The following is a 17,485-nucleotide window of genomic DNA, read 5'->3' on the forward strand; positions in this document are numbered from 1 at the left end:
AAAGGAATTGTCAGATTGTTTTCTTCTTCAAATCTATCCACAGCAGATGAAATCGTATGTTCGCTTCATATAAAATTTACCCGTTAACCAGAAGTCAGAGAAACAAAAACGTTGTCTTACAAGCAATACAAGTAAGCCAACCCCAAAACTGTGCATTCAGTTACGACTAATTATGGTCCCTAACCACAAAAGAAATCCAAGATGTGCCCAAGAGAAGGCAGAGTGCTTCCGGAATTTCCTTGTTCCTCCCACACACAGGAAGAAGAGAAAAAGGCAAATAAACATTTTGCTCCATATAAAGGATGCTCCAGAAAATATGGAAAACTAAGAATACCTTGAAAAGTAAAATTTAGCAGGGCATGGTGGAACATGCCTGTAATCCCAGCACTCTGGGAGTCTGAGTCAGAAGGACTGAGAGTTGGAGCCCAGCCTGACCAACCTGGCAGTTTATTAAGTCCCTGTCTCAAAATGTAAAAAGAAAATTTCAGGATGCAGCTCAGTGGGAAAGCCTTGGGTTCAATCCCCAATACTGCTTAAAAAAAAAAAAAAAAAAAAAAAAAAAAAGACCAAATTTTTTCTTTTTTATGAAAAACCAAAATTTTTTTTTTTTTTGCTTAAATTCTTTTATTGGTACATTTTAGGTATACAATACGTTTACATTTATCATTGGGTGCTTGTACCTGTACATGATATATCTTGGTTCTTACTTTTTCCCCATTACCTGTACACCCTTCACCCCCTCCACCCCTTCCTATTTACATAGACTTTGTTTCCATTTTTTTCTTTTCTCATGATTTTTCCTTTCCCTTCTTTCCTTTCCCCTTCCCCTCCCATTTCCCCTACCCCTTTGGACCTTTTCTTCCTATTTCAAATTATCACTTATCCATTTTAATTGTCTTAAACCTTATTTAGACTTTCAGTTTCTCACACCAGAGAAACTATTCGGTATTTACACATGTGTGTCCTTTTTATTTCACTTAAGAGTATGGCCTCCATATGCATCCATTTAGCTATAAATGTCTTAGTTTCTCGTTCTTTATGGCTGAGTAGTACTCCATTTTATAAAAAAAACCCACATCTTCTTTATCCAGTTTCCAGTTGATGGGCACTTGGGCTGGTTTCAAGCTTTAGCTATTACAAACTGTGCCACTATAAACATGGGTGCACATATATCACTGTGGTATAATTCTTTTAATTCTTTTAAGACCAAATTATTTAAGCTAGAGATGGTGGAACGTGTTTGTAAACCCAGCTACTTGGGAGGTTGAAGGTCTCAACAAATAGTACATTATCTGGCCATCTTAGGAAGTAAATCAATTTTAGCTATTGGTTTATTTTGCTAATGTTAATCTACAGCCACTACCAAGTGGAGTTTCAGTATAAATAAGGCAATCAACTCACCTCCCGCCTGGGATTCTTTGACTATGGCACTGAAAAACCTCACATCCTGGGAACACCCCCAGTATTGGGCAAACCAGGATGGTTAGTTACCCTAGAAAGGCTCCATTCTTAGTATAAAATTACCCAGTTCTCTACAGAATGAAGAAAACACCAAGTATGAAGTACGGATACCCTGGGTCAAATAAAATTTAATCAGCTCCCAAGCTTTAAATAAAAACAAGAAAACTAGCTATCAGAGATAAATCTTCTCAACCTGTCCACATATAAAGAAATTTCAATAATCAGAAGAATTTGCCAGACCAGTACAAACCCACAGAATATACGTTTACTAATTGCACCTGGCTTCCGCCCAGTTGAAATAATCTTCCTCTCACCCCAGGAGCCTAGTTTTAACAGTGCAAATCACATGTTCTGGCCATTTCTAGGAAGTGCAGGAGTGAAAAATAACGTTCAGTTTTATACAAACAGAAGATCTGTCCTAGTCCCAGCTTTTCATAGGGTCAGGCTAATCTCATTAGATAATTTCCCAAGCCAAAACACTAGCATTAAAAAATGATTAAGCAGCCAGTGCTATTTCATTTTTTATTACCTTGTAAGCTTTTCAGAGATTAAACTGAAGCAAAAAAAGGAGGCCATTTTGTAACAGATTCGGAAAAGAAGGTCAGAAAGTGTCACAAATTAACTCTAAAATGTTACAAAAATAACTAGAAAACCCACTGTTCTCTGAGCAAATATTTTAGCAAATACAGAAGGCAGATTCGCATGAGAAATAGTGGGTATTCCCTGAGAAAGTAAAAGGCTATGATTAAAGAGGTCTAGAAATTCTAAAGAAGATAAAGCAGGATCTTCCTGCACTTGTCTGGACTTTGGCCTGCATATATACATAAAAGAACAACTCTCAATGTCAGGCTCACTCTGAGAACCAAAAGGAGGGTGGCCTTTCTCACCATCATGAACTTGGAAGGCCAAGGCGGTGATCTTCTGGGTGACAATCATCAGAGGCCTAGAAGGAAAACAGGGAAATCAGACTGGCCAAAAGAAAATAAAAAAAGCTACAGAAGAAAACTTTTATTCTACTTCTTTGCATGGTGTTTTTTCACCTTGAAGTTTATTAAGCAAAGTACAGAAACATTGAATTAAAAATATTCAATTTGTATTTCTCCTCCATGTCATTTTAAATAAAGATATAACAACACTGAATACTAAAACCACACTAGACAGTCTCTCTCAAGCTGTGAAGCCTCAGACCAGTGCTGTACTAGCAACAGTAGCATAGCATCACCTGGAGAAAGGCAGTCCCTCAGACTCCAATGTAGATGGGAAAACAAGGCTCTATTTTAACAAGATCATGAGGGAATTCAAATGCACATTAAAGTGTGAGAAGCCCTGGTCTGGGAGATGCCTAAGCCAGTGCCCTGGTTCCACCTGGAGAAGGGGGCAGGGGGAAACAAAGAGGACACACAGAGACAGAGAGACAAGACACACACACTCATGCACACACACATGCATGCATACGGTGTGATGAAAAACACCTGTGGTGAATGATCAAATTCTTTTTATTTTTTTTATTTTTTTATTTAAGTACTTCGAATACACTTATCCCATCATCCTTGCCAATTTCTGAAGCATCTCTGGAAGTCCTCTTTCATTGGTTCTTTACAAGATGTGACTCAAAATACAGTAAAGGGTGCTGCGGAGTGCCATCCAGTGGAAAGGCAGGCTCATAAAAAACAGTGCACTGTGTCCACATTCACCTCATTCACCAGTTCTGCCACCATGCAACTTATGGCTCTTCCCTAAAGTTCAAAATGACTATGAAAGGGAAGCAGGCAGGAGAGTGCAACTAAAGACACTCACAAAAGAGGACTTCCAGGGCCAGGGATTTAGCTCAGTGGTTCTGCCGCCTGCTTCCCAAGTGCAAGGTCCTGAGTTCGATCCCCGGTAGCAAAAAAGAGGACTTCCAGAACTGCTTCAGAAAGTGGCAAGAATGATATGTGTTTGAAGCAAGGGGGAATATTTGGGGGGGATCAACACATCCCTGCCACTGGTAGTACATACATGACTGTCCCATAATGCTCAATGGAATAGTCATACATGTACCACTGGTAGTTCAGAGCCACCCAGCAGGGAGACATACTAATTACAGCCCCGTTGTGAAAGTGTTAATAGCAATTGTCTTATGTCTTTTATACTCACGTGGTTGTGGTGATGCTCATGTAAACAAACCTGTTTAGAAATGCTTACAAATACAAATACCTACCACTAGGTTACAATTGACTACAGCACTCAGTACAGTAACATGCTGTACAAATTTGTACCCTAGGGACAATAAACAGGTTATACCTTACAGAGTAGAAATGTAGAAGGCTATACCACCTAGTTTTATGAAAATAACTTAATATATTCACACAAGGACAAAATCACATAATCATACATTTTTCAGAATGTGTTCCCAATGTTAAGTGACACATACCTGTACTGCTTGCTTCATCCAAATATGCCCTAATGTGCTTTGTTCTATCAAAGGCAATTCTTCCATGCACACATAGTAAAAGATGTATTTATAAAATTCAGCTCCCTATCAACAAACCATTTAATGACATAAATTAACACCAACCTTCAGTTCATAAAAGCCATAATATAAAATCTTGCCTCAGAAGTGCTAACCATATAAAAAATGGATTCTAGGATAGTTCACTGAGGGTAACAATAGTCTTTTTAATGAACAATGATGGGACAACTAGGTATCCCCATAAAAAGAATATAAAAATTCAAAAATGGATAAAGACTTAAATGTATTTCCTAAAGCTATAGCACTTTTAGGAAACTAGGTACTGGTTTTCTTTTGGCATAAGGACAAGCAAGAAAAGAAAATAACAGATTAAATGGATATCGTTAAAATCTAACTTTAATGATTCAAAGGACACACGCCAACAAGAAAGTAAAATGATATTTCACAGAATGTAAGAAAACATTTGAAAATCACCTGTCTGGCTACAATATATAAAGAGCTCTTATAACTTACTAGACAAATAACTCAGTTCTAGAATGGGAATAGAATTCGAGTGGATATTTCTTTAAGAGGATAAGAAAATGGCCAATAGGCATCTTTTTGTTGAAAAGATGCTCAACAGTACCTAGCCATCAGAGAAATAAAAATCAAAGCCACAATGAGATACCATTTCACAAGTACTGGGATGGTTAGAATTAAAAGGTAGGGCCGGGGATTTAGCTCAGTGGTTCCACCATTTGCCTCACAAGCGCAAGGACCCGAGTTCGATTCCCAGTACCAAAAAAAAAAAAGGTAGACTATAACAAGTGTTGGCAGGGAGGTGGAGAAACTGGAGCATTACTCACTGCCTGTGGGAATATTTAATGGTGTGCCTGCTTCAGGAACAGTGTAGCAGTTTCTAAAAAGGTTAAACATAGAGCTACCTTATGACACAGCAATTCCCCATCTAGGTATATGTCCATGAGAAATAAAAATATATCTACACAAAATGTACATGCCTGTTCAGAACAACATTACTAATAATAGCCCAAAGAAATAATCCAAATGTGTATCACCTCATGAAAAGATAAATAAAATGTCGTAAGTCTATGCAATAGAATATTACTTAGCACAAAAGGGATGAATTACTGACATGAAGGACAACATGCATGAACCTTGGAACATCATGTTAAGTGAAATAAGCCTACTGTGCAATTCCATTTATACAAGGTGTCTAGAATAGGCAAATCCATGGAAAAACAAAGATTGTAGGGAATGGGAGGAAATGAAGAAGGACGACTAATCCATATGATTTCTTTAGAGGAGTAATGAAAATGTAAAATGAATTGTAGTGATGTTGTACACTGTGAATTCACTTGCTGAATATGCTAAAAAAACTATCGAACTGTACACTTTAAATAATTTACCATATGTGAATTGTATTATCAATAAAGCTGTAATAAAAACATTTAAAAATTGAGCAACATACAGTGTTGCGTGCCTGTAGTCCAAGGTACTTGAGAGGCTGAAACAGAAAAAAATCACTTGACCCCAGGAGTTCAAGACCATGTCTCAAAAAAATTTTTTCCCATTCCTCTCCCTCTCTTCAGCCCCTCTTCCCCTCCTTATTTATAAGAGCTTTGGGCCGGGGATTTAGCTCAGTGGTTCCAGTGCCTGCCTTGCAAGCGCAAGGTCCCGAGTTCGATCCCCAGTACCAAAAAACAAACAAACAAACTGTAAGAGCTTTGTTTCCATTTTCTCTTTCTTTTTGTGTTTTTCTTCCTTTTCCCTTTCTTTCTTTCTCCCTCCCCCCTTCCTAGTGCCCCTTCCCATTTGCACATTTTCTTCCTATTTCACAATTTGGTCCTTATTTACATTTTCAGTTCCTCACACCAGAGAAACAATACAATACTTAACATGTGTGTCCGATTTATTTCACTTAAGAGTATGGTCTCAAGGTGCATCTATTTACCTAGAAATGTCTCAAGTTTATCTTTCTTTATGGCTGAGTAGTACTCCACTATATAAAAAAGCCACATCTTCTTTATCCCTTGATCAGTTGATGGGCATTTGGGTTGTCTCCAAGATTTAGCTATTACAAACTATTCTGTTATAAACATGAGTGTGAATATATTATTGTGGTATAATGCTTTTAAGTCTTTCAGGAAGATACCAAGAAGGGGAATGACTAGGTAAAATGGAACCTACAGTCTTTTTGAGAAATCTCCATACTGATTTACAATTTTTTGAGAAATCTCCACACTGATTTCCACAGTAGTTGCATCAGTTGATATGCCTACCAACATTGGAGAAGTGTTCCTTTTTCCCCACAGCCCCTCCAGCGTTGTTACTGGTTGATTTCTTGATAATATCCATTCTTGCTGAAGTGAGATGGAATCTCAGTGTTGTTTTAATTTGTATCTCTCAAATGACCAGTGATGTTGAACATCTTTTCATGTTTTTATTTGCTGTTTGTACTTCTTCATCTGAGAAGTGTGTATTCATGTCAGATGCTCATTTCTGGACTGGGTCTTTAAATTTGAAGGGTTTGGGTTTTTTTTCAGTTCTTTACATATTCTAGATATTAGTCTTTCATCTGAGGGAACAGCTGGCAAAAATTTTTTCCCACTTTTTTGGTTGTCTCTCCATTCTGTTGGTGATTTTTTGCTGTCCAAAAGCTTTTTAATAAGGTGAGATCCTATTGCTGATTCATTGTAATTTTTTTCTGTGCTATCAAGGTTTTGTTCACAAAGTTTTGGCCTACTTCTCTGTCTTCAACAGTTCTACCTATTCTCTATTCCAGCACATTTAGTGTTTCTGTTTTAAAATTTAAGTCTTTGCTCCACTTTGATTTTAGATTAGTGCATGGTGAGAGACATGGGTCTAGTTTTAGACTTCACCATGTGGACAGTCAGTTTTTCTAGCACCATTTATTAAAGGACCTTTCTTCCAGTGAAGGTGTTTAGTCCCTTTGTCAGAGATAAGGTAGCTCAGTGTGTTTGGAGTTGTTTCTGCATCTTCTAATCTGATCCACTGATCCTCAGGTCAGTTTTTTTGCCAGTACCACAATGTTATCACAGAAGCTCGGCAGTATAATTTCAAGTCAGGGATTGTGATGGCCCCTGCCTTGCCTTTGTTGCTATTCTAGGTCTCTTTTTGTTCTAAATGAATTTTAGGAATGTTTTCTCTAGTTCTGTGAGGTATGCTACTGGTATTATGATTGGGATTGCATACAATTTTAGGACTATGACCATTTTTGCTATGTTAGCTCTTCCTACTCATGAGCAATTTTCTGATAACCTGTTCAATCTCTTTTTTCAGAGTACTGTAGTTTTCAATGCAAAGATCTTTTACTTCTTTGGTTAGACTGATTCCTAAGTATTCCATTTTTTTTATGTTATTGTGAAAGGCATAATTTCCTTAATTTGTCTCCCAGTAAGTTTATCATTTGTGTACAAGAATGTTACTAATTTTTGAGTGTTGAGTTTGTATGTAACTTTGTTATGTAACTGAATTGGGTTACTAAATCAAGAAGTCTATTGGTGGAGTTTTTGGGGGGTCTTCTTTGTAGAGTATCATGTCATCCACAAATAACGATAATTTAACTTCTTCCTTTCCTATCTTTATTCCTTTTCTTTCTCGTCTAATTGCTCTAGCTAATGTTTCCAGAACTATATTGAACAGGAGTGGTGATAGTGGACATCCTTGTCTTGTTCCTGACTTTAGAGTGAAAGCTTTCAGTTTTTGTCCATTTAGAATGATGTTGGGGATTTAGCTCAGTGGTTTCACCGCCTGCTGCGCAAGCACAAGGACCCGAGTTCGATCCCCGGTACCAAAAAAATAAATAAATAAAAGTAGCAATAGAATGATGTTGGCTGTTGGTTTGTCATAGATGATTTTTATCAGATTGAGATAAAGACTATCTGTTCCAATTTTCTGTAGGGTTTTTATCATGAATGGATGTCGGACTTTGCCAAACACTTTTTTAAATCTGTTGAGATGATCATATGGGTTTTGTCATTGGCTGTATTAATATACAGTTACATTTATGGATTTCCCTATGTTGAACTATCTTTGCAACCCTGAGATGAATCCTACTTGGTCATGATGTATAATCTTCTTGATGATTTGCTACATTCTGTTTGCTAGTATCTTACTAAGGATTTTTGTGTCTATGTTCTTTAGGGTTGACCTGTTGTGCTCTTTTTTGGTTGGATCCTTCTCTGGTTTTGGTATCAAGGTACCACTTACTTCCAGGAATAACTTTGGGAGAATTGCTTCCTTTTCAATTTCATTAAAGACTTTGAAGAGTAGTGGCATTAGATCTTCTCTAAATTTTCTGTAGAATGCAGCTGTGAATCTAACAGGACCTGGACCTTTTTTGTTGATAGATTTTTAACTGTATCTTCAATTTCATTGACTGAAACTGGGTTATTTACAATTTTTTTGTCTCGATTTAGCTTTGGGAATTTGTATGTATCTAGGAATCTTTCCATTTCTTCTGTGTTTTCCATCTTAATAGAATAAAGGCTCTCAAAGCAGGTATTGATGATCTTCTGAACTTCTGCAGGATCTGTTGTGATTTCACCCTTTTCATTACTAATCAGATGGATTTGAGTCTTTTCTTTCCTTTTCCTGATAAGGTGGGCTAAGGGTTTATCAATTTTACTTAATCTTTCAAAGAATCAACTATTTGATTCAATGATTTTTTGTACTGTTTTCTTTAGTCTTGAGTGCATCAATTTCTGTTCTAATCTTTATAATTTCCTCCCTCGTATGAGCTTTGGGTTTGACTTGTTCTTCTTTTTCTAGAAGTTTGAGGTTTAACATTAGGTTGTTTATTTGTGCTGACTGTGTTTTCCTGGCATGAGAGTTCACTGACATAAATTTCCCTCATAGGAATGCTTTCATTGCATCCCATAAGTTCCAGCATGTTGTTGCAGTATTATCATTTAATTCTAGAAACTGTCTAATTTCTTCTTCAATTTCATCTGTGACCTATTGGTTGTTCAGGGGGTTGTTGTTTAATTTCCATGTGTTTATGTAGCTTTTGTAGTTTCTTTTGCCACTGATTTCTAGTTTCATTACACTATGGTCTGATAATATGTATGGAATAATTTCAATTCCTTTGCATTTAGTTAAGCATGTTCTATGAGCTAGTATGTGGTTTATTTTGGAGAATATACCATGCACAGCTAAGAATGTGTATTCTGATATTGAGGGGTGGAACACTCTGTAGACATCTACTAAGTCCATTTGTTCACAGATTTGGTTCAATTCTGGTATTTTTTTTTTGCTGATTTGTTTGTCTAGTATATCTTTCTGTATGTGACAGTGGGGCATTGAGATCTCTCATTATAATTGTTTTAGAGCTTATTTGATTTTTCATTTGTTAATATTTGTTTTATATACTTGGGTGCACTGGTATTTGGTCCATATATATTTATGATTGTTATCGGTTCTTCTTGGAGTTTTCCCTTAACAAGTATATAGTGACCCTCTTTGTCTCTTTTGATCAGTCTTGGCTTGAAGTTCATTTGCCTACCCCTGCTTTTTTCCAGGTTCCTGTCATATGAAGTATTGTTTTTCAACCTTTGACTTTCAGTCTATGAATTTTGTTTTGTTAGATGTGTTTCCTGTATGCAGCAAATTGTTGGATCTTGTTTCTTGATCTATTCTGTCACTCTGTTTCGATTGGTGAATTGAGGCCATTTACACTGACAGTTATAACTGATATATATTGGCTTATCCTTGTCATATTAATTTTCCTGTTGTTGGTTCCTGTTGTTTGCCTCTGTTTAATTGCTTGCCTTGCCTGGTGGCACCTTTCTATTGGTGTTCTTGGAATTGTGGTCTTTGTTATCTCTTTCTAAAATATTCTTCAGAACATTTTATATAGCTCATTTGGTGGTCATGAATTTCTTCAGTTGTTCTTTATCTTGGAAGTATCTTATTTCTCCATTGATTCTGAAAGATAGTTTTGTAGGATACATCAATCTGGGTTGGAAGTTATTTTTCTTTCAGGACTTGAAATACTTCACTCCAAGCTCTCCTTGACTTAACGGTTTGTGTTAAGAAGTCTGCTGTGATTCTGATGGGCTTTCCTTTATAGGTTATTTGTTTTTCTCTAACAGCTTTTAACATTCTGTTCTTTTGCTGAATTTCTGGAATCTTTATTATTATATGCCTTGATGTAGATTTATTTTGGTCATGGCTAATTGGAGTTCTATATGCCTCACTTATTTGTATGTCAAATTCTTTTTCCATGCTTGGGAAGCTTTCTGCCATTACTTCTGTGAACAGGTTGTTTTTTATGTTTTTTGCAGTGACTCGTGCTTTTTCATTGATTCCAATCAATCTTATGTTGTTCTTTGCATCATCTTGCAACTGTTGGATTGATTTTTCATGGTCTCTTGCTATTTTTAAGAGACCTTTCTTTTTGTGATAACTAACTGCAATCCTGTCTTCTAGATTTGATATTCTGTCCTCACTTTCATTCATTTGGCTTTGGAAACTTTCAGTGGAATTTTTAATCTCCTGGATATCTGTTTGGATCTGTTTCATGGATTCCATTTCTTTCCTATGTTGGGCATTCATGGTTTCCATCATTTTCCTAACCTCCTCTATTTTTTAAATTTATATCTACTCTAGATTCACTGAGCAAGTCCTTCATTATGATCATCTTTTTTTACCTGAGATATTATTCTTATTTGATTTTCTCTACAGCCTCATTCATCTGTTTATTTACTTCTGCTGCTATCATTTCAGGAAATTGGGGTGGGTAGCTTCTGATTTCCTCTATCTCCTGGATTTGTCCTCAGTGGGCTAGAGGTCTGGGGGTGCATTTTGCTTGTGTTTTGTCATTTTCTACTTTTTATTCTAATTTGTTTTCAGTGTTGATGCTTGCAAGTTTCTTATGGTAGGTAGCTTTATCACTAGTATTGAGGCTTCCCTAGGAAATATTTATTCCTTAGATATGTCTTCTAGGTGTAGCTGGATCTCAGCCTTTGTGTCTGTCCCAAGATCCTACCTTCCCAATTTATTAGGGATGAGAAGTTGCTATCTATTTGTCTCAGCACCCAGTCCTTTGGTACTGGACTATGGTGACAATTATGACCCCAGACAATCACAGTGTTGTCATACAAGGGAGAACAACTGATTACAAAGGTATGGCATCCTGGCTAAAGTTGTACAATTAGCAATAACAATAGCATCAAGCACAGCCTAGAAACTGACAAACTGTGGTAACTATTATTTCGGTACCTTTAACTATAAGAGCAAGATCTATGGCTTTATTGCAAAATCCAACATAAACCAGGAACTTGTATGCAGTGAGTTTCTCTTTGGTAAAGTGATTTTACCCTGTGAGGGGGAAATTTAAGAGTAACGGGACAAAACAGCAAGGTAAGCAAGGAGAAATATAGTAGGAGCAAGGCTGATGGACAAAGGAAGATCACCCAAGCTTTGGGAAACTGGAGAAGAGGACTGGAGAGAAAGAATGATGGAGAAAGCAAAAGAGTATCAAAGCGAACCAGAAAGCCTAAAGATAATGTTCACTCACATGAAAATATCAAAATATCAAGACACAAGGAAAGAGAAATAGGATGGTCCTAACTAAACAAACAATAAAAGTAAAAAACTAAACAACCAAGAAAAAAAGAACATACAGAAAAAGGAAAATGAAACAAAGAAAGATCAAAAAAAAAAGGAAACAATAAAATTCCTCTGGTGCCCACAGTTGTGTGGTAGTGTCTAAGTTAAAGCCCAAATCTCTGCTGGGTAACCCTGCCAAGTCTGAGTAGGATTAGTGCTTGGTGCAGGGCTGATCTTGGCCTCTGGATATGGGGGCTGGGGCCAGTCTTCAGCCAGCAGCTTTCTGGACAGCCCATCCACATCTCTTTACACTGTTTGACTGCGATGCTCTCCCAGTTGCTGCGGTGTCCTCAGACAGAGGCAGGCCAAGGCTGCTCCCAGTCCCATGTATAGTTGGCCCCTCCCCAACTTTGCACAGCCTCCTCTGTTCCTCTCACACGGCTGGTCACAGGGTGGACGAGTGCTGACTTCACTTCCCACTCTTGGCCCGCTGGCTCCAGGCTACTTGAACCCATGATGGTGATCCAAGTCCCTCTCTCTCTCCCACTGGTCACTAGGCAGGAGGGGTCATGCTGTTCCACTCACTACCCTCATCATCGCCCCAGTCCCTAACCTTGTTGTCGCTAGACGTTTCAGTTAGTTAGTATCTTTAATACCTCTATTCTTGTCTATTCTTGTTTATCTAAGTTCATTCAAGCTGCCATAACAAAATACCCAGAATTAGGTGGCTTACATTTAACTTTGATAGAAATTTTCTTACATTAGTGGAAGCTGGAAACTCGGCAGTCAAGGTGTTGGGAGATTCAGTGCTTAGTTGAGGACTTGCTTTCAAGATGGCTATCTTTTTATAACCACATTGGTGGAGGGGTAAAGGTGCTTTCTGGGGCTGCTTCTGTAAGACCACTAATCCCATTTGTGAGGGCTCAAACCTCATGATCTGATCTAATCACCTCCCAAAGGCTCCACCTCCTAATATCACAACCTTAAGGATGCAGCTAACATAAGAATTTTGAACAGGACATAAAATTTGGACTTTAGCACTGTTCAACAAGTCAAGATAAAATCCCACTGCTCTACCATATTTTCCTTGAAGTCTAAGTCTCGCCTAAGATTTTCTGGCCTCTATTCTTGTGATTTTTTTACATAATTTACAGCCTTTGAGCCCAACAGATTGATAGCTTATTTATTTACAAGGCTGAGGCTTGATTCAGGTCTTATGACAGCATCACAGGGTCATCTGGGTGCCACACAGCCCCTAAGCCCTGTGCTCAGGCCAGACGCAGCACACAGGAAGACAAGGGCAGACACAAAACATCTTTTGGCCACATCTGACATTTATCATACTCATCTACTTCACTCTGAGTCCCCTTTCTTATCCAAATTTTTCTCATCCTATAACACTTGTAAATTTTAAACCATAATTATATACTTAAACAATAAACTATTTTAAAGAAAGTATCAACAACTACCCTTTGAAATTTTCACACCTATGCCTAACTTTATATCTCATTTGCAAAAGCCCAGTGGTCAATGGCCATCACTTAAAACAGGATTCCTGACACTGTGCAAGAAGCCAAGACAAGGGGAAATGGGCCTGACTGTAGAAGAAGAAAAGGGTGTCTGGGCACTGCCAGAACCAGTGAGAATAACTGCAGCAAACAAGGCCACCACGCCACCAAGTGTAGCACGACATGACCACTGCTGATACTCATTTAGACCATGCCCTTTTATATTGAAAAAATAATTGCTCTTCCAGAGCACCGAAGTTTTGGTCCTAGAAATAAGGGCTACAGTATATCAAAGCTTTTTCATAAGACTACCTTGATCTTACAACCCAATATAACATTATAGCTCACCCTCTTGATTTTCAAAGAGACCTCTGACCAACAATATGTAACAGAGGCCAACAGCTCTTTTCTTAACAGGGTTCACTCACATCACATCAAGGTATTTTCCAAATATGGCTATTAAAGCATAATAGTTTTCTCCCCAAAGACTTTTGTCTTCTTGTTTTGTGTCTGGAAGTTTGAAAACCTTAGGAACCACCCTTCTTATGCAAAGCCCAGCATATCATGTTTTAACTGTAAGGCACACTCTCTGGTGACCACATTATCTGCAAATCATGTAAGTTCCTACAATGTATTTAACTCACAACTTTATACTAGGACCTTAAAATACAGTGAATACCTCAGTAAAGAGACAGAATGTATCATAGACTTAGCTTGCCTTTCTGGCTCTGTAGAAATACATTTGTTTTCCTCTAACTTCTGTTAAATATATTCCATGACTGGGCATTGTTCAGCAAACTATTTAGTAGTCTAATATTCACATATCTGACTGTCATGAGATTGCACCTATCACACCTGCTGCTAGGGGAGGTCCCAGCCCCAGCTGCTGTGTTCTGATCTCACTCACATGTTCAGGCAGAAGCCATGGACCCTTAGGCTGCTCCCAGCCAATGACTGGGCACAGCAGAAATATGCTTCAGAAGGCCACTTCTGTACAGCCATCCAACAACTCTCTTCCTTCTTTCTTTCCCTCTCTTCTTCTCTGAAGTCAAACCTGCATTTCAGTCAGAAGGCTGTCTCAGTCTCATCCATCTCCCCTTCACCCATTTCCCCTGGCCAGCAGGGAATATATCTTACCCCAAAAATCTTTTACACATTTGTTCCCATTTTGGCATCTTCTTCTCAGAAGATCCAGATTTGGGCAACACATAATAATGGACAGCCACAGCAGCATGAATAACTACTGATTCAGTAAGAAATATGTACCACAAGGTCTATGTAAGAAGCATGTGTTGTCATGCCCTAGAGAAGACATCCTACTTTGGAAAAAAAAAAATACTAAGAACCTATGGCTCCAGTATTGTTGCATCATGACTATACTTTCAACAACATACTGCTTGTGTTTTACATATCAAAAGAAGTTTCCAGCAACTTAAGAAACAACTCACACATGCAACCATGGCTTTAAAAAGCACAATGTACAAGTAAGCTGTGCTAAAGCCAACTGAAACGCCACAAACTAGAAGTAGAACCTGTTCACTAAAAGGAAAATAAGTTTAGCATCCTCCTACGTACTTACTTTTCTGTGGGTATAAGGAAAATCTGCATAACATCTGGCTCAGAGCACTGCCACTCAGAATACTTTTTAATTAGTAAATTTCATTAACCTTGTGGATAGGTCAAATTAAAAAAATTTAGATTCAGAAGTTACTAAGACTGAAGAATCAAATCCTTAGAGCTACTGACTTAGGATAAAACTTAAATTCCATCCACATTGCATTTCAATTGAAATGTGACATAAACACATTTGTTGGTTTATAACTTGAATTTATGTTCCTTTTTGGCAAAAACACAAAGCTCATACGCAAGCACATACAATAAGCGCAAAGAACAAAATCAAGGGGAGTCTCAGAAATAGCTCCTTCACGCAGGGGAAGAATTTTCTGAAGACAATGAGGCCTTCAAAGTTAACCTGCATTCAGATTATGCCCCTCCTACCCCACACCCCACCCTCTGACCTGTATACACCTGTCAACCTCAGGCCCTGCCCCTGGGTCCCCGGAACCATCTCCCCAATCTGAAATCATGCCATTTCGCCCTTTCCCTTTTGTCCTATGATTTCTTTCTTCATGATTAAAGAAAAGCCAAACAAAACCATATTTTTCTTCTTGAACCTAACATTACTAGTATAATTTGTTAAAAAAATAATAATATATATATATGGAGAAATGAAGTAAAAAAAAGACATGCAGATGAATATATTTTTGGAATAGAAAGATAGAACAAGGTCAATCCCACAACACACACACACACACACACACACACACACACACACACAACCATTTCAAAGATTTAACTCCTAAGCCAGGCATAGTGATAACATGCTTGTAATTGCAGAACTCTTTGAGAGGCTAAGGCAGGAGGATCTCAAGTTCAAGACAAGCCCAGCAACTCAGTGACTTAGCAAGACCATGTCTCAAAAAAAAGGGGATAGAGGTGTAGCTCAGCAAAAAGGCCCTGAGATCAATCCCCAGTACCACTAAATAAATAAATAAATGTAATCTCTATACTTTGGTATGCAACTACAACAAAATCATCAATTCTTTATTTAATGACACAAACCAAAAATATTTGGTATAACTTTACTGCAGAGTTAAAGTCCAGGTGACTGTGCTAATTGAAAAGCTGACACTGGCCTGAAGAGAAATGTGAAATAGGTAAATTTTGAAATCTGTTTGCAAATACCTTTTTTTCCGTATTCTATAACCCAATTATTTGAACATACTGGGCTGGTCAGGTGGGGTGACTAGGATGTTACAAAGCCACAGAGGAAAACATTTCGCTTGGAACAACAGGATAGATGATGTCTGTCCATCACCAGCGGGGACAGGTAAAGAACATTTCTTCTATTATGCTTCAATAAGATAAAGAGAATTCAAATGGCCATCTTCCAATAATCACACTGGCTGTAGTACACCATAACTTTTTAGGATGCATGCAAATACATTTAAATAACATTCCAGATTCCTCATTATGACAGCAACATAAATAAGGAAAATGACCATAATCATGAGTAATACACCCCAGACAGAACCTCTGGATTAACATTGTCATTATTTCCTCCCACTCTTTTTCTACACATGTCCACATTCAAAGAAAAACTTCAGTCTTGACAAATACATGGGTATTTGTCTTGTGATTTTTATAATCTTTGAAAACATCATTTTCAGTGGAGGCATATTAGCACCCTGATTTGATCATTTACCTCTTTTAGATGAATTAAGAGGCTACCAGGTTTTCACTATTATTGACAACAGTTGAATATCCTATGAATAAATTTTATTTCCTTACAGTAATTTGACTCCTACAAATTTAGTATTCTATGGGAAAATTCTTACTTGAAATTTATAGCAAAATTGCCTTCCAGAAAGGTTATACCAATTTATACTTCTACCAGCAGTGCATAAGAGTTTGCATTTCATGTTTTCAAAGACACACCGGCAACCTGAATTGTGAACATGATGCGAGAGCAATTATTTGCCTGAATCTGGCCTAGACTGGAAAAAAGAAGTAAGAAGTCTTGCTGCTGCCCTCAAAGAAAACTCAATTTGTACCCTTCTGTGAGCAAAGGAAAAGAATCAGCTCAGTATCACAAACCTAAAAGGAATCAAGTGTCAGGTTTGTTACAATTGTTGAGCTTCCCCCCAGGAAAAAAAGTGTTCTAATGCTTTTCATAGCCCAAATTCACACCAAAAAACATAAAGAACACTCACCACTACAGGTATTGATATAAACTGTATTACCAGCACTAGGAAAAGTGTATTTGGTGTGTTACCTTTACCATTAACGCCAGTCCAGCCCATGGAAACCTGATCACTTAGAATTTCAAGTCCTGGAATTACCTAAAGTGCAAGTTTATGTGTTCTCAGAAAGTAAAAGCATATACAGATGTTCTTTGACACAAACACTAATCACACTCAACCCCCTTCAATTCCTATCTGGGCTTATTCTAAGGGCAATGATAAAGTGTGTTCTGCACTTTAGAACTGCACACATGCTCACCAGAGAAGTTACCTCATCAGGCTGATTTACAACACCAGGTTCAAATTCAAAACACCATCTCTTCACAAAATTCTACACAGTATGTCAACTGAAATAAGTAGCAGAGTTAAATCACTTCCATTCTGAAAGAGAACATGTGGTCGTTTCCATGACTGAAATGAGACTAGACACTTGTAAAGAATCTCTAATTAACAATTTTTGATGTAAAACATCTTGTCAATTTCAGGTTGGTATGTACCCCTCACTTATGTTGACTGGCCTCTCCAAGAACAAGGGTTTATGTCAGTGAGGCACTGTGGATTTACAATGACAGGAGAAAATAATACCGTTTAATAATGATCTATTAAAGCAAAAACCAGTAACAGACCTTCTAAGAACTGGACAATATGGCCATTCAGCAATCAGGGAAGTAAATCATGTGTGACATTCA

The 17,485-nt window shown here is 37.7% G+C and overlaps 1 protein-coding gene across 4 annotated transcripts in view; it reads right to left on the reverse strand.

Annotated features, from left to right (window-relative positions):
* Mboat1 (membrane bound glycerophospholipid O-acyltransferase 1) overlaps positions 1 to 17,485 on the reverse strand; it is a 186,176-nt gene that overhangs the window by 94,953 nt on the left and 73,738 nt on the right. For all 4 annotated transcript variants that reach the window (XR_002395974.2, XM_021260574.2, XM_004847619.4 and 1 more), the window contains one exon: positions 2,349 to 2,404. Coding sequence is in view for 3 of the 4 variants with exons in the window: in XM_021260574.2 (XP_021116233.1) it covers positions 2,349 to 2,404 (56 nt within the window). In the remaining variant the exon portion in view is untranslated. The remainder of the gene's footprint in view (positions 1 to 2,348; positions 2,405 to 17,485) is intronic.

The sequence above is a fragment of the Heterocephalus glaber genome, unplaced genomic scaffold (genome assembly GCF_053883595.1).
Source record: "Heterocephalus glaber isolate CG9 unplaced genomic scaffold, H.glaber_assembly_v1.0 deba00001472, whole genome shotgun sequence".
NCBI lineage: Eukaryota > Metazoa > Chordata > Mammalia > Rodentia > Bathyergidae > Heterocephalus > Heterocephalus glaber.